The 18,997-nt window shown below is 35.9% G+C and overlaps 1 protein-coding gene across 5 annotated transcripts in view; it reads right to left on the bottom strand.

Annotated features, from left to right (window-relative positions):
- LOC105227311 (gamma-1-syntrophin) overlaps nt 1-18,997 on the bottom strand; it is an 88,627-nt gene that overhangs the window by 12,588 nt on the left and 57,042 nt on the right. For all 5 annotated transcript variants that reach the window (XM_049451875.1, XM_049451877.1, XM_049451873.1 and 2 more), the window contains one exon: nt 6,950-7,174. In XM_049451875.1, the coding sequence (XP_049307832.1) occupies nt 6,950-7,174 (225 nt within the window). The remainder of the gene's footprint in view (nt 1-6,949; nt 7,175-18,997) is intronic.

The following is an 18,997-nucleotide window of genomic DNA, read 5'->3' on the forward strand; positions in this document are numbered from 1 at the left end:
TCCGGACACGACCTCGTTTCGAAGCCAAACAATCAGGTTCACACCAATCTTTAGTCACTTGTGTTGATTCAGGATCATGGTGATAGATTCGAATGTCTTTTTGTTCCATTGTTAGCGAATGCGGCACCCATATGGCATAGAGTTTTCTAAAACCCAAAATTTCACTTAAAAAGTCGCTCACACTGTCTAATGAGATAGGTATAGATTCTACTAAATCTCTTACAGTCAATCGACGATCTTCCTGTATTTTGGCAATGATTTCTGGTGTTGATTTGCTTTTTTGATGTTCTTCACGTGAATCATCTTCAAGGCTTGTACCACCACGTTTAAATTCAGCAACCCACACTTTTTTACTGTTCTAATTGAAGGTGAACAATCACTGTATGCTTTTAACATTCGTTCGAGAATTTCTACATCTTTAAAAAATAAGAATTTATCACTGCACGATATTCCATTTTTTCCATTGTAAAAAATATTGTGACACGGCGACATGAAGAGTGTAGCAACAAAACGAAACAAAAAATTTGGGCTAGTAGCAACGCCTTCTCTTATTGAATGACAAAACTTATTGGACAAACTGGTAAAGAAACCTACCCGATTTGCCGCCTGTCCCCATCATTGGCTTGTATATATGTCATGAAGACATTTTGGTCTTGTTTTAATGACTTTTCCAAAAATTTAGCTAAAATTTTCAAAACCTATTCAAGAAGTACTTTTTTGGAAGTGGTTACTGTTTACATTAAATTTTTTTGGAGATACAATAAAATAATGGATGGAGGCTTATTTGAGTTTAGACATATTATTCTGTTCATGATTATTACTTAAAAATTTTCCCTAAAAACTGTCCACCTTGCATATTCCCATTTATAGCTAATGAACTCACCCCTAATTTCTTCTCCTACTAAACAATCGAAAACCACAGTGTGAAATGTCTGGCATTCAGATAGCCCCTTTGTCAGCTACTTTGATTGTAATTTAGCCAATTTGCATACTGCCTGCAGTTGTGTGCATTACATTTCACATATACGTATTTAAAGACACGCAACTAGTCACAACATGAAATGCTTATCGATTTCCCACAATTTTCCTACACTCCCTCCGCGTTTATGCTAACAAATCAATGGATACGAGTGCACGCTCATATACAATTTTTTTGCATGTTTACAAATAGTTCTTAATACTTAGTTTTGCTGGTTGGAGTTGTTAGTGCAAAAAAGTTTGGTAACTATTGGTACCTTGGCACTACAACAACAAAAATGCGGCTAGAAGTGCGCAAAAAAAAGAGAAAACACTATACCGGTGGTCATTGTACTTGGAGCAAATAAGCAGACGACGACGACGAGGTCCTTTGAATGCCAACAACCAGTAACAGTAACTTTTCGGCATTGCTCGTATAAATGAGTAAGTATTTTTTGTTTAAGCATGAAAGTCCTCGAACAAGTTAGTGAGCAAGCAACAGGATGGAAAGAGTTGCGGTGACCAATGGACATTATGGCAAAGTTGTGTTGAGCAAAAGTTAAGAACCGAAAGCTCAAGGGCGGTGACGTCATGCGGCTAAAGTAGACATTCTACACAAGCATATGTCTGTATGTACATACTCGTACAATTGTGAGCTTATGAATTTTGGGTGTGCATGCTCGTGACCACAACTTAATATGTATTAGCACATATGAGTTTTTGGTATTGTCGGCCTTGTGATTTCAGTGTCTCGACTTGGTCTCACATTGTTGTTTCTACGAAAGCTTATAATATAGCTTTATATCTGCTCGGAAAGGTGGACATGTTTACACATATGCTTTTGTCAAATATTATAATTGTTAGACACGGTGCTGGCTTTACTGCTTTGTCCTTGGTAGCTGTGGCTTTGTGGGTAAAGGTAAGTAAAATGTTACGATTAAGTGTTTTTGTGCTCCCTTCTTTGCCAATAATGCTATAAGTACATTTTTACACTGATTTGTGGCGAAAAGTCAAAAGCATTTACTTCGGTTATATCTACTATATATTGTAGATTTGGTGGAGAGTGTTTTTATCTTTAAGATTTTGCTGATTTTTCTTTGATATAGATTTGAAGATTTGATTATAATTTGATTAATTTTCTTAGTTTTTTTTCAAATAATTTCCAGCCGAGTTATGGTGAACACCGCAAATTGTTTTTTTTTTCTCAAGATGTTCTGGGGAAGCTCTGTTAACGGCATATGCTTCAATATTTCTGCATGAAAAAATGTACAAAAGGTCCGAATAAAATCACTCAATCCAAATTTAAGAAATAAATTCGCAAAAACCGTTTTTTTTTTACCTTTAAACCTCTCCCTTAATAATGAATAAAGTAAGGAAGGTATAATTCCGAATGGAACCGGCACTTTATATATCTGATATTTTCTGGCATCAGCAAAAATATAAATTTAAAAATATATTGACCGTTATATAGGGTATGAAATCAACCGGAAGTTTGAAAATCTTTATTTTAGGTAGAAAATTAATCATACGCACTGAGGACCTCATATTCGGTAAATAATAGTTATTTCCAGAAGTGGCTGCTATTAAAGAAGCTGTAGTGGTGAGCATTCACTCCTACAGCAGAGCGGGTGGCAATATGGTACTAGCATTAAGTGTCTAACTTCCCTAGATATAACATCAAGCATTTCGTCAGATTCGTTTGAAAAGGAACGGGTTGGATTCCTGTTACCATCATGCCTTGTAAAACTGGACCTATGGGACTTGCATGCGGTTAGCAGGTGCGTGATCCTTCTGGCCTATAGTAGAACGGGGGAGATCTACTAAAATACTTACACTCCGCAAACTTCATCTTGTCGCAATCGGAAGAGTTCTTGTTGGACATTTTACAATAATAATTTACGTTATAAGGTTAAAAATACAGTTGGAAGTTGTATGGAAGAAGTTGAGGTGGAAATACCCAGGTACTTTATCCTCCATTTTCCAGCTTTTGCAAGACTGAGGTTTAAAAATCTTGGCAGTCATACCTTCGGCAAACCGAAACAGACATTAACGCCTCAACAAATTTGCTCAGAGTTCTTTATTCATCTGTCGGGGGTTTTAGAATCAATTTTATAACAGTTGTAGGTACTACAATGGACCCCGTTAGGAACGAACGTTTAACCTAACCTTTTAACCAAATCTATTCCCTCGGCCATCAAATTTCATCACAATAAAGTGATGACTGTTTTTAATATTATACAACAAGAATACAGAAATGTGTTGGCGATCATACCTTAATACTTAAATCCAATTTTGTTCCCCCTTCATTATTCTCTCTAGCTGACATACATACATAAAAACAGTGTCGCCAGAGAATTGCATTAAAAATATGAAATATGAAAGTCACCCAAAACAAATAGTGTCCTCTTGCCTTTGAATGGCAAGTGGTCTGCACTTAAGTGCAGCCTCGAGAGCTGCAGCTGTATGTGTGTGTCAACGGACAATTGCCTTCATAAATGCAAGTGAATTGCATCAATAAATTGTCTCTAGTCTTGTTGGAATCTGTCTTTACTTGTTGCATGCTAAAGCTGTTACAGTTCTCGTTGGTTTGACGCTCTGCTAATAAGACTTGAAGAAAAATTAAAATACTATTTGCTTCTATTTTTGTCGATTTTTATATGTTGGTAGTCGAAAAAGTCTTTTCGTATTTCTAATCAAACTTCAACTTTTTTATATTTATAATATAAAATATAATAAATATATATCATTTTGGTCGACCAATTTTGACAAAATACGAAAAGATCTAAATTTGGGTTCATGAGCTCATGGCGTGTTTCCTGAAGCCGCTTTTTATGTTTCAAAAACAGAAATCGAAATAACAAGCAACCAAATCTGGCGAATACTTTGGCCGAACGATGACTCTCGTTTTATGTTTGATCAAAAATTAGTGACAATAATGCTAAAATTTGACAGCACATTCAGGTTTTTTGGTACGAGTCTGGCATATACTGACTTTATACCCAAAACATTAACCAAAATGTGGCGAACCGATCCATAAGAAATTTTGAGATCCTCTGCTATCTTTCTGATGACAGCACGACACTTTTCAAGCATTGTTTACTTAACTTTTTCGATGTATTCTTTATTAACCAAGGTGCCCGAATTGAAGAGGATAGGTCTTCGATCATTTTACGGTCTTTTCTGAATGCGTTGTGTTATTCAAATAATTCCTTTTATGATAAAGTAGACACCTTAAGACACTTCTGCAAATATTTTTAACGTATCCGTAGACGGGATTCCTTGCAATGTCACAAAGCTGAGATAAAAATATTTATGAATTCAGTTTGCGCGCGCAGTTTAAATGGGCCAGTTCAAGTCATATTTGATCCTGAGTGTACACTTTCATTTTCGAAATTCCTCAAAAATAAGATATGAGAAATCCATTATGCTGATTTGGGCAGTCTTTGTAGGTGATCTGGTTTTTAATGATAGGTTGTCAAAAAAGTCTTGCGGTATTTTCGCTAGTTGGCGCTGAAAGCGAGTAGTTCTAGTTTTGTTCGTCGCATCGAGTCATGCTTTACCTTTTTGGAAAGCTCATTTCACGCGCTAACACGTGTTTAATTGATTGTCGTTTCTTTTAGTCGTTCGAGAGTTATAGCGTCGCAAACATGAAGCAAAATAAAGATAAAATACGGCATATTTTACAGTACTACTACGATAAAGGCAAAACTGCATCTCAAGCAGCCAATAAAATTTGTGCAGTTTGTGGACCCGATACAGTTTCCATTTCCACCGCACAACGATTTTCGTTTCAAGGTTTTCGTTCTGGTGTAGAGGTGGTCGAAGATGCGCCACGCTCCGGAAGGCCTGTCGTCGAAAATTGCGATAAAATCGCTGAATTGGTCGGAGGAGACCAGCATAGTAGTCATCAAACCGTTATAAACCATTTGAAGAAACTTGGAGTCACTAAGAAGCGCGATGCATGGGTGCCCCACGAGTTGATTCAATAAAATTACCGCAAGACTTTTTTGAAAACCTAATAGTTTGATTCATATGTGGTTTGTTCAGTCTAGGGTGTTAGGTAATGTTTCCATTTAACAATCTATTTGGGAGGTAAGGAAAAGGAAATTGAATATCTTTCTTTCAGGTCGCTCCGATCACATAACTGAGTGTTTTATATTGATATTTCGATATAAAATGTTGGCTACTGGATCATTATTTGAAATAAAATTTTACAACAGATCCTGAGACAATTAGTAGTCATCCCTTAGGATGTCTACGCCTGACGCAAATTTTAACAGACACTGCGGTCTCACTATCGATATCTCCTCAGAACGTTACAGCGTAGTAGGCTACAGGTGCGTAGTCTTGCCAATGCGAGGCAAGTGCACAAGAGATCCATTTTTTCTCTGGTGCCCTGCTCTGGACATTTCATGCAGTCTTCTCAGTCAGTCAGCCCTTTCCTGCCAATACGTATTTTGTGCACTTCCGTTCTACCGTTTTGCGCATGATATTTGCAGTTTTGCACCCAGGTAGCTCCTTCAATAAGGCTTTGCTTTTCTTTACCCTGCTTCTGTCGAGATCATCGAATAGAAAATACATGGGTTTCCCCATATTGATCACCTTTTCGGATGTTAGCTGTACATCGTACTTGGCAATCTCGTCCACTACTACATTGCTCTCATTTCCTTTGTGGCCTTAAACTTAGTAGAAGTGGAGTTGCTTACTTCTGGCAACACTTTCCACTGATGCCCTGCTTCCCAAGATACTTCTGGCCGCTTTGCGATACCAGATTACTGCTTTGAATGCTGCTTGGCTATCTATGTAGATGTGGACTCTGGAATAAGCTGAAGATGCATTAGAGGCCAGCTCCGCGGATTTCACAATAGCAAAGACCTCAGCTTGACAGATTTCAGCGAAGAGGTCTATAGGTGGCAGGTTTAGTACCAGTTCAAGAGCTGCTGTTGGAGTTGTTCTTAAAGCTCCCGTCGTACACAGTATAGTGAGATTCTGAACCCTTTCCATTGCCTTTCGGATGGATTTCCATGTGCCCATACTACTGACGATCCTGGATTACCCTAACCCTTTAAATGTTAAAGTTTTTAATGCCTACGAAGCGACATAAAATATGTCACGTCTTCTACTATAAGAATAAAAGTACATACTTAAAAGTGTACTGTATTCCCTTGAAAAATGTCGTTGACTTTCAAAAACTTTATTGCCCATCAATTTGATTATCGATTTCAATGAATATTGCTCTTTGCGGTCTAACAACACTGGTAGTAATGCAATATAACGGAATCCTGACCTTGCTTCAACGAAAAGCGTGAACAAATCACGTCTCATAATTCACAAACAAACAACCAAAGAACCCTACATAACGCTCGTGCGTGGCAAAGCTAAGGAACGTTGTGTAAAAGTTGTAAAGAAAATAATGCCGAGTACGCAAAATAACCAGATTATAAACAAAACTTCGTAGACAAGGTTAAGTTGCTACTAATTGCGGGACAACATGCAAAATGCCACAACGACAATGATGCGTTTCTGCCCCGAGCGGTTGTTCAAGTGACTGACGCCCGGTAATTGCACTAATGGCCAGGAGAGCACATACAAAGACAACGCAACAGCAGCGACGCGTGCAACTCATTCATGGCACAAATATACATACAAACAAATAGACGAGCATATTTGGCGACCGACGTGTGTGTTCGGCACATTCAAGTGCTCACACAGCCGCAATTGTGTGTCAGGAATTGTGTGTGGAATTTTGTTGGTCGCTTGCAACTTGCGGAGAAATGTGGCATGTAATGGAATAACCGTAATAACCGTAAAATGTAAAATTGTCTAATTTGTTTGAGCGGTTGTGTATAAATGGCATTTAAGTGGCTGTATTAAAACTAAATCGTTTTTACGCAAATAACTCACACACACACGCATGCATATATTTACATACACTTATATATTATATTACATTACATACATACATATATACAAAATTGTTGAAAAAACTTACGCCCAATTTAATTACGCTCGTCACTATGGCCGCATTCCAGCTATTTTCGATGCGCAGCAGCTCCTGACGCGTCTCGACGCTCAGATAACGTGGCTCATGACCGGAACTCTGCAACAGAAAGCAGTGCTGACGACTATCCACCGTTTCCGATTCCTTCACGACACGAAACATCGTCTGATAGACTTTGTAGGCCACCAGTGCCTTCGACAAACCGGCGACATTTAACTGTAAATGGAAGCGGCGTGTAAAAGTAAAACGAAAATTTGTTAGAATTTATAAAGGATCATTTTGCAAGAAAGAAATGGCAGTCAAAAAGAAAATAGATAAGAAATCAGCGCATTCAACTAATAAATTAGCAACGACGCATTAAATGGCGGGCCGAGCAACAATGGAAATTATTGCCAGCGCTCAGCTATTCATTTACCCACATCTAATTTGCTTCACACCGAAAGCCACTTCGGTCTCTTACGACGACTTTTTTCATTTATCTTTGCTAAAAATGTGCCGGAAGGTCCGCAGCGCTATGGCGATAAAAGCGGAAATTGCATTTAGAATTGATTGAAATGGCGGCTTGACTTAATTTGGCGCAAACAATTGGCTAAAATAAAGTGGAGAAAGAAACGTGTATATGCTTAGTGAAGCAAACCTTCAACCGCCAAATGATCATTTTCGAGTGCTTTGTTGTTTCAATAAGCTCTGCAGACCCTTGTTATGATTATTGCTTTACATTTTCTACTTTATTATTGAGCAAAGTTTCAAGCATTTATATACTTAATTGCATCGATTGCTGCCCTATTTATTTTATCATAATACTGTTGGTATATTATTGCAGAACCTTGAGAAGAAATGGATTTAAATGGATATAAAAGTTCACACAGTGAGGCAACAACGCTTAAAAACAGCGAAAAATAATTAAAATATCACAAACTGTTGAATTAATCTTTAATGGAGATTATTTTCATTTCAAGACATTAGACACATTATTTATTACAATTTTAAAAATTATTATTGTTCTGTTTTTTAATTCGTAATTTTTATGTAAATTTTAGAGTTTCTTTTCTAATAGTGCATGTTTGTAACAATAAAAATATATAATAAAATATTAAATTTTTAAAATGAGAAATAATTTTTAAAAAAGGCTGTTTTTACCTGAGGAAATCTTTGTAACCCCTTAAAGTAACTATAACAGGGCACTGGCTTTTAGGACAGCATGCGGTAAATATAAGTCTGTCATATAAAAATATTTGCCGCAGCTTGATAGCTAGAATGGAATAAGGGTTTCCACTTTTTCTGTGAATTTGCAGCTCTATCACCCACTAAGCACCAAACCTTGAATGGCTTCCTACGAAAAGCGTAACTGATATAAGTAATAAGTGCAAGTTTACAAAGGGCATAACTACTATAAAAAGTTTCTTTGAGACCACGTAATGGTTTGAGCGAAACGATGCATAGAGATAACAAGAGTATAAAGGTCTTACAATAGTGTAAAAAAATGGCATATCCTTATCTACCAGAGTTTTTTGCAACCGCATCAAGTCTTTGCAACAAGAATGTACTAGTATAGGTCTAAATGAGATTGTTTAATTTTTTTTATACTAGTTGTCACAAGTTACATATTGCTGAAGCTTCAAGTGAAACTCAATTAGGTTATAAATATTGAAAGATAAAAAATGAACACAATTTGCTGAGTCTTATAAAAATGGAGGGTGATTTATGTTAACTATAATGAACCTTCGCCAGAAAAATAGTAAGCTTCGTCACCTATTTACTGCTTCAGTTTTAATAAGAAACCTTGTTTTCATTGGCGATAATCTAAAGTCGTCGGACTCCAGCTAGTGATTTATGATGGTAGAATAAAGCAAATAAACTGACTTAGTCTGAACCGAGTACTCGTAAGCTCGAGATGATTATGAACAAAAAATGAAATGGATACTTACTCCATATTATTGATTTATTTCTAGGGGCTTCAATCAATCCTATTTTTTCTTAAAATTTATGTTATTATAAGATTGGGCCTCCCAAAGTATTAACATAGATTTAAAAGTATTGACAAATAGTATTTATTCTAAACACTAAAGCCCAAATCTAGTCAATTTATTCTAATAGTAAAGAAAAATTAATAAAATTCATTTTACTAAATATGTATTTGAGTGCAAACAATTCAAATTTTTTATGAAAATACTTGTAAAAACAGGTTCAGTTTTTGACTCTTTAGAAACAAGAAAAAACATTAACTTCAGTTGTACCGAAGCTATAATACCCTTCATATATACAAAAGATTCCTTACAAGAACTAGATTTCGATACTATGTGCTATAGTGATCCAATTTAAAAAATTTCTTTGGAGATTACACAATTAGCATGGATAGTAACACATGCCAAATTTCGAAAAGGTTTCTCGTGAAATGAAAAAAAAAATTTTCATATCTAATTACTCAATTTTATTATCAAACAATCGTTCTCCAATAGCAACGTAATAAACCTGTGTTCGCTATTCATCAAATTGTTGCGCTCGAGCACATTTATTTTAAAATATTGCCGTCGTTCAGGTGTCGATTTGCCGATTCTCAAGAATTGGAGGGTTTTGAGAAAAGGCTTGCTTTCATTCAAGAACTAAAGGCATTGGACCACCGTATCGCATGTCGTGAAATACATAGCTGATTTTGCCTTAAAATAACTTGAAACGATATTTTTTTTTTTAAGAAAGTCATCTCCGATTAAGCTTACATTTATCTGAGTGGTGCGGTAAATAAACAAAACTGTCGATTCTGGTGCGAAATTCACCTAAATTGACAGTTTGTTGTGGTTCCACTAAACTTCGGTACGTACTTCTTTCGAAATTAAGCTGGCGACACTGTTACTGTCAATGGAAGGGGGCATAGATCGATGAAGTTGATCTTGACAACATATATTATAGTTCCAACAAGACGGGGTTGTGTGCCACACAACTCGTGCAACAACTGAATTATTGCAAGAAAAGTTTGAAGATTCGATTATTTCAAGAAATAGTGACACTGAATGGCCAACAAGAAGTTGTGATTTAACACCATTGGACTGCTTCTTGCGGATTTATTTTGAGTAATTGGTCTTTACCTATAAACCAGACTCCCTTCATGCCTCAGGAGTCAATATTGAACGTGCTATTCATGACGTACGACTTGATTTAGTGGCGAAGTACACGAAAATTGCGTTCATCGTATCGTTTCTGCAAAAGAAGTCGTGAAGGCCATTTGAATGACTTCACATTAAAAAACAAACATTTCAATTTTCTTAACAACCAGTGGGTCTCTTGAAAAAAATTATATCACTCTTAATGGAAAACCCTGTATATATATTTCATACGATTTCCAACGTTTCTTTTCGGGTGTTAAAAATATCGTGGCCCTCGACGACACTTAAGAGAGATTGCATCACAGAATTCTTGAATTTATTTGCCAATTTTTCAGTTTATTCTTAGTATTTTTCTTCTTCAAAACTAGTTTATATTGTAAAATAAGTTCGTTATGCATATAAATGTTGTTTTCAAAATGTGCTGTCATATCATTATATCACCATTTTTTATATTTTTAACTCGCTGCATCACCCAAATGGGACACTGTAGCCTTGGACACAGCAATTTCGGAGCATCAACATTTCCGTTCGCCTTGAATCAACAACGTTCATTGCATTGCTGCATAGCCACAGCATAAAATACGATTTTTATCTACATAGTATGAGTGCTTGGAGAAAATTTTGCGCACAAAATATTTCCATGCAGCATAATTTTTTGCTATCACCAACACAACGCTGTGCTCAGGATATGCTAAAAGGAAATGCGATTTTCAATTTCAACTTATTTTTATGCACTTCTTTGTGGTTAGTTTTTTCAGCTTTATGTATTTATTTATTTTTTATATTTTCTCGTGGCTAGCACTGCATCGTGAGCTTAAAATTGGCTCACACACAAGCACATCCATGCAAGTAACTCTATTTTTTTGTTTAGCAATGATTTTCTTTGCAATCATTGCATATTTGCTTGCGCTGGCGTTTTTTCCATTGCAATACAATTGCACGTACCAACTCGAGTTGCGAGGAGTTACTTGGCGCCTGTTGGCTGTTGGCTTGGGTATTTGTATGTATGCCAATATGTTTGTGGGGTAGTTGCTAATATATTTTCCTCTGTCTGCTGTTTTTACTTTGAGATTTTTAAAAACAAGTTCATTTTGTTGCTTTAAGCCACAGCGCTTGCGTATGTGTGCATATATGTATGGTAAGTAGTCACATGTGCAACTCATTCACTTCCAAGTCCACGTGGCGTATACGTGACATATGTCAGTGCAGTAATCTTGTTGTCGGCTTTGTGCTGGACGTGCGTACAAAAATTTTCTTTATTGCAATTCTATGTTGCTTTGGTGCATTATTGCATTAAATCTTAAGAGGACTAGCCATAACTGTAAAGTTTGTGTGTATGTGTATGGGTACGAGTAAGTAGAATTAAGGACATGAATTTTAAATACTTTCGAATGTTCGGAAAATGAGCCAAAGCTTATTGGTTAATTAAAGGGCATTACATATATGTAATGTTTGATCAGTCTTTGTAATGTTTTTAAAATTGAATTATATTTGGAACAGCTCTGACTTCAACAAGATAATGTTCGAGCTGAAGCAGTGATAACATAAAAATAGTTTTAATAAATTTCCTTTAGATTTTCTTCAAAAATCGATTAAAAAAAATGTTGTAATCATAATTTTACACCTATAGTAAGGTTCTAGTGCTTTTGTGTCTTTGGTATCTTAGAAAAAACCTGTATTATTATCCTAATGAAAAACTATAGCAACAGGTTAGGTTTGGTTAGGTTAATGTGGTGGGCTAATAAGTGATGCATAGAGCAGTTTTGATAAAGTCCAGCTACTAGTGCTATGAGTCATCCTTTGCGATGTTAGTCCGACGTGAATTTTAACAGACTCTGTGGCTTCACTATCGATACCTCCACAAGTGTATCATACCGTGGGAATCACAGATGCTTACAGCGTAGTCGTGCTAATGCGGGACAAGTGCACAAGAGATGCTCCTTTGATTCTCTGGTGCCCTGCTCTACTTTATGAACAAGTTGACCAAAAATAGTTTTAACCAAAATCCTACAAAAATAATTCGGGCTATTTAAACAATAGTTTTGAAAACTTTTGCTAGCAATCGTAGTGATTTACCATGATCCGGTGTACTCAAAATTTTTATTGTAAGATAACAATATTTATGATTATGCTTTAGTTTTTAGAACCTCCAAAACTAGTTTTTCAATTTTCCGATTGAGTACTTCTATTATATCAAGCGAAGGAGAGAGATTAATGGATTGGGGAAAGTTCCTCCGGAGATAGGATATATTAGGAGGCCACAGTATTCTGCAACAATTCTCTGCAGATTTTTTTTCTCAAAAATTCACTTCAATCATACCCGAGGCCGGTTTTCTCCATACGACCCTGATTATATTAGAATTATGTTAATTAAACAATTTTAGAATTTTTATATTTATAATATATCGAGGTTAATTTTATCGAATATGAGGTTAAATTTTTCGAAAAGAGTTGCCACCTGTCGCAAAAGTCATATTAAAACTAAAGTGTACTTTAAATGATATTGTGAAGCTTTTGAAAAAATATTTCATACCGTAGTTAAATTTCTCGAATAGAGTTGCCACATGTCGTTAAATTCATATTAAATCTAAATTATGTTTTAAATTTTTTGGAGGAAGTCTACTGAAAAGCATTCGAAAAATTAATAATATCGAGATTAAATTTCTCGAATAGGGTTGGCACATGTCGTAAAAGTCATATTAAAATTAACGCGCTATTACATCGAGCTCCTCAGTGACTCCAAGCTTCTTAAAATGGTTTATAACAGTTTGATGTCTACTATGCCGGTCTCTTTCGACCAATTCAGCGATTTTATCGCAATTTTCGACGACAGGCCTTCCGGAGCGTGGCGCATCTTCGACCACCTCTACACCAGAACGAAAACGTTGAAACCATCGTTGTGCGGTGGAAATGGAAACTGTATCGGGTCCATAAACTGCACAAATTTTTGCCTTTATCGTAGTAGTACTGTAAAATATGCAGTATTTTCTCTTTATTTTGCTCCATGTTTGCGACGCTATAACTCACGAACGACTTAAAAGAAAGACAATCAATCAAACACGTGTTAGCGCGTGAAATGAGCTTTCCAAAAAGGTATAGCATGACCCGATGCGACGAATAAAACTAGAACTACGTGCTTTCAGCGCCAACTAGCGAAAATACCGCAAGACTTTTTTTACAACCCAAATAGCGCTTTAATTTCTTTGTGGGTAAAATTGTTACCTCTGGTTATAACAAACTAACTTCATTTACACCAAAATCAAAAAGATTTTTAAATTTTTTATTTTATGTTAGAACTTTTATCAAATATATTATAAATCAATATGTATGTACAAACGTATGTCAGTTTTCATCTACAGAATTCGAAATTTATATTAAATATTTTTATTTTTTTACCACATTTCCGACATTCTGTAGAATTTTCTGTAGAATTTTTCAATATCTGTAGTTGAAGGTTGCTGAAAGTGTTGTTGTTGGCTTATGGATGAATTTATAAATTCCAGCAAAACTTTACACCGAACTTTCAAAATTCGCATTACGAGAAAGGCAAATTGAGTTCCTAAAATTCAACCACTTAGCACTTTGTTTAAACATACATACAAGAAATATTGAGATTTACCAAAAAGGCAAAGAAAATTGAGAAAGCGAAGGGGGACAAAAATAAAGGAAATATCAAAATCACCGATTTACTGCCTATTTGCCATTTTAAATCCAATTTGATGGATCATCTTATACTTTACACACGCGGCATTGTAAAATACGTGTCATCGACACACATATATGTATACTCGTATGTACACATGTGCGAACTTTTTTCATCAAAAAAATATCGATTTTCTACTACTTGGAATACAGGCCATCAAGTTTGAGGGCAGTTGTAATTTCTCGAAAAATAAATGTTCCTAAATTGCTCAACAATAGGCCAAGTTGTCAATACTTATTGCCGCAAGACCTGAAAAGCAATCAGTAATGCGAGAAAAATTTGTATTGACAGCAATGAAAAAGATGCTTTCAGTCGACTTGGAGAGTAGATTACAAAGGGACCAAATGACAGCAGACATAGTTGATGGCGGCGCGACACGAATACGACAAGCTTGTAATCCTCGCAAAGTGGATGGATGATAAAGTAAGAATATGGATTGGAAAATAAGGTAACGCTATTAAACTAAGACCAAAATACAAGTAAAACTGTCTGTCAGTTGAAATGTGACATGATGTAAAATTCTGACAGCGGACACAAGTAAAAATATAAGTATGTAATACTGAGTGGATGACTGTAAAAGGTGGTTCAAATATGTTTTTTTTAAAGATGGAAAGCAAACTGAAGACTTATGTACGTTCATTCTGATCATTTTGAAATATTGATATCTCATCGAAATCTGCAGTGTACTCCGGGCTGGTAATCAACTTCGAAGATTTGGTAAAAAAAACTGATTTTTTTCCACCTCACCCCTTGTCACTGAAGTTGTGGGATTGGGAGCCGAGAAATTTATCCCGAAAAAACTAATGTACCCCTGTGATTATCCCTATAATATTACTAAATTCTTTTTGGCTTTGAAATAGACGAAATTTGCTTTGTCCACCATCGGCACATCCTCAAAGTAACTTTGTGGTATACTCTGTGTTGCTTGTGTCCTACTATTTAGCTTATTAGCTGATCGGTCTGGACCAGCTTAGAGGAATTGTATGTGAGTCTAACGTAGAATTTTAGCCGGTTGGCTGTCCACTAGATGGTTTATGAACGTGCTGTTTAGTGTACAAGCTCCCTTGAAATCGTGTTACAGAAATAATGGAAATTATTTTTCTTTAACATAAGCCAACAAAAAGCCGAAACAAGAGTTTTGTGTCATTTATGTAAATTAGTAAAAAAAAGAACCCGTTCTATGGACCACCCTTTGCGCAAAAAGCTGCAAATGGCACATATTTGCGAAGGCAGATGTTAAATACACGCATTTAACCCCACTGCGGTAAAACCATGAGGAATCAATAGCACGCAGGTGACAGTCGGTACACATGTACATAAATAACTACCTCCAATTTTACGCCGACAAAGACCATGACGTTGATAGACACACAACTACATATATATATTTATATGTATGTGTATTAAGGATAAATAAGTACAACGTGCGTGATTGGTGTTGATATTACTGGCGCGTCGGAGGCCATTCACCGATATGTAAATATACACAGTTCATGACACGCAGCTGTGCGAAATGCCGAAACATTGAAACACCAAAAAGGTGCCACTGTATGTGCGCAAATATATGCAGCCATGTATATCGGTATTTAAAAAGCCAGACAAAAGGTGTGCGTGTGGGCGCTCAGGTGGCAGGTGAAGGTGTGCAAAAAAAATTTGCATGTTACATACTCGTCGAAATAAAGGAAACCGCAAAGCAAATCAAAAATAAACCAAATTATATACATACATACATACATGGTGTGGAACACATGGTAGGCTCTTGTGCAACAATGTAGAGAATTTAATTGAAAACAAAGCCATTTTTTTTTTTTTTTGCAAAATAAATTCGATCGATTTTTCGAAAATATGTTGATTTTGCTGCTGCTGCGTGTGACGTGTGGCGTGAACAAATATTTGCGTGTACACACTTTGTTATAAATAAATTAAGCAAACACGTTATTTTAAACACATGTGTAATGCATGTATGTATATGTATATAACGGTGATTGAAGTGTGTGACTAATAACTAAAAATAACTCATGCGATTAATCTAAATTAAGCGGGTTGGTAAAGTAATACGACACTGTTTTAAATTAATGCTGCGTTTTGGCTACTGACGGGCTTTTCAATTAGGGCGCTACAAAAGTAGCGAAATCACCCGATACTGCTGCAACTTTATGTTCGAAATTCGTACGATGTTGGTTCGTAGCGTCACAGGAAATAGTCTAACGGCGTAAAATTGCACGACCAAGGCGGCCAATTGACTGGATAATTTCGTGACATAATACGTTCACCAAACTTGGTATCCAAAAAGAAGATTGTGACATTCGCTGTGTGGCTTGTGGCGCCGTCCTGTTGGAGCCACATATTGTCCAAGTCCATGCCATTCAATTCGAGCCAAAAATATATGGTTATCATTGAGCGGTAGCGATTCGGTAGTAAATTTTAGTAATATCGACACGTTGTTGGGTCGTACATCTTTCCATGATGAAACGGCAAACCTTTCTGAAGAGAAATGATAAAAGAGCGGAGAAAAATGTGCCGTCATTTGCTGTTCCTATCGGTATACTTTTGTGGCGCCCCTATTGAAACCCCTGTTATAAATGGCTTAGTGGCAAAAAAATAATATTCATAGTTCATTGGCTGTGAAATTATGGCCGGCTTTATTTTTGAAGAATGACTGAGGATAAGGGATCCAAGAACGCCTTAGAGTATGCTACAATTTTTTAAGCTGCCTTCAATAACATTTAGTCTAAAAAAAAAACACCAGATATAGTTTTTTCAAGGCATTAAATTAATGCAATAATAATTACCTACAAACTTTTATGTTCATAAATAATAAAATTTTACATACATTGTTATATTTTAATAGTAACTAATATTGAAAAAATTTAACTTGCTTTAACTATGTGAATATACTTATTTTCAACTTTAAATTAGCAATTGTTGGTTCGTTAAGTATATTAAATTATATAATGCTGGACCCCTTCGCAACACAGAAAGAGGTTGTTGTTGCATATTTTGAATAGTCAGCGTCATGCCACTTTGCTAAGTGTGTGTTATGCATAACTGCTTGCTGTGTTGAAAGCAAGCAAGCTCATTCACAAATTTGTAAAAAAAAAACAGTTATATATATTAAAATTTGTTGACGAGTTCGGTGTGCACTTTTAATGAGCAACATTTGCAAGTGGTAATACGTGGCGTATGAGTGATGTGTGTTGACTCAACAGCCCCGCAACACATTAGTGTGTAATTGTGTGTATTTATGTGTATGCTGTGCATAAATACACTAGTCGAATGCATATGTTTTTAAGTTTATGTGCACAATATGCATGAGCAGCCGCACGCTCATTCATTAATTAATGTACGCACTCGCTTATATTTAACTTGTAAAATTTCAAATGTATATGGTACATACTATATACGTACATATATGCACTTTGTATGTTTTATATGATGTTCAAATGCTTACAAATACTATGAACATACATGTGTGTATGTGCATAGTTGCATTTCGTTTGCGGTTGTGCATTACTTTGGCCCAATTTTGTGCACAAATTTGAAATTCAAGTTATGAATGAATGCGAGAAGGCATTTGGGTCAATAAATTGAATAAAAGAAGTAAGGGAGGGCTAAGTTCGCTGGGAACTGAAAATTTTATACTATGGCAACTTTCAATGATTGCAGATGAAAAATAGTTTTAGTCATGTGTGAATTTAATATTCTTAATTTGACAAAATTTTAATTTGATTTTCGTCATATTTGGCATCTTAGTAACTCATAGACCACTCTTTACTATCGCTAAAAATATCATGCTAGTGTGGTGTGGAAGATATAAAAAAGGTAGACTTAGAGGCGGAAATTATTATATTTGGGATATGGCGTTATACATTTCTGTATAATTTCATTCAAATAGCGTACATTTTGAGCAATAACAAAGTTAAGTATATTTCGTATTGGAATTAGAGCATGGGGTATGTAGTGTGCTCGACATTTATTTTGACAATAAACTAAAGTATGGTCGAGAACACGTTTCAACAGCTCCCAGGTGAGTCGCTCTGAGTCTGATAGCAACTATTGCCACCTTCCTACGATGTCTAGAGACAATAAGTGCTAGATAGCGGTATGTGTCATGGTTGGAGTGGAACTTAGTTTACCACGCTACAAGCCCATGACGCAAGATAATACCCTCACCAAAACCTTTTATCGATAAATTGACTGTTTCGTTGGTGGTAAGGTATGGAGCGCCTCCATATTGACGTCCTCCTATTCAGCCTCGTAAAAGTTATTACTCTATAGCGTTCCTCCTTTCACAGGAATATTACGACTGCTATATTTTTGAAGAATTATAGACTACTGTTTCCCTCTGCCCTTTAAGCAGACTAAGCATATTTTTTAGAATGATTTGTGGATTATCAGGGCTCTAAAGGCAAACATTTGGTTTATTAACTTACCCATTCAACAAAAAGTGAGTTTCATCGCTGCTCGACGCGTCCTTTGAACCAATCCAATATTTTGGTAATAAATTTGCTCGATTGGCAAACGCTGTTCTAGAGTAAATCTATTCAGTATGAAATGACAAATCAAAGTTATACACACTAGAATCTCTAACTCAAGTAACAGCTGTCAAAATATATCTGGCATATGGATACTAACGAAAGTATAGACCCTATTTTATGCAATTCGAAAAAAGGGCATATTATTATCATCAAAAGGCGCTCTCTGAATTGGATAAATATACTATCCATGAATGTGAGACCGGAATTCGCACGATCAAACTTATCCATGGAAACCTGTTTAGGGCATCTTTTTTGGAAAACAAAATAGCTTCATCTTCAAGGAGTCGAGCTAGAACGCGTTTCATACCCAAACTATTCACCAAAATCATTCGAACGGACTCGCGGGAGATGTCAAACTCTCTTGTCATCGATTTTCATATTCATATTCCATATTCCATATCCCTTACTATTTTAAAATTTTCATCAGTTGAAGGGGTTAAAGGTCGTCCAGAACGAGGCATATCTTCAACGAAGCCTTTGTCTCTGTCCAACATGTTGTGACAGTGTAAAAATATGTGCACATACAGACGAGTATGCTCGCCTGCTTCATATTTATGCATGGACATCCGCATATTTTTCAGGTATTAACTCATTTATCAGTGTTATTTTAGATATTCAATGCCTTTGTTGTCAATAATAAACTCTAATTAAATTGTGAATTTTATGCATAAAATTGCTATTTCGCATTTCATCTTGA

This window comes from Bactrocera dorsalis, chromosome 3, assembly GCF_023373825.1.
Source record: "Bactrocera dorsalis isolate Fly_Bdor chromosome 3, ASM2337382v1, whole genome shotgun sequence".
Classification (NCBI taxonomy): Eukaryota; Metazoa; Arthropoda; class Insecta; order Diptera; family Tephritidae; genus Bactrocera; species Bactrocera dorsalis.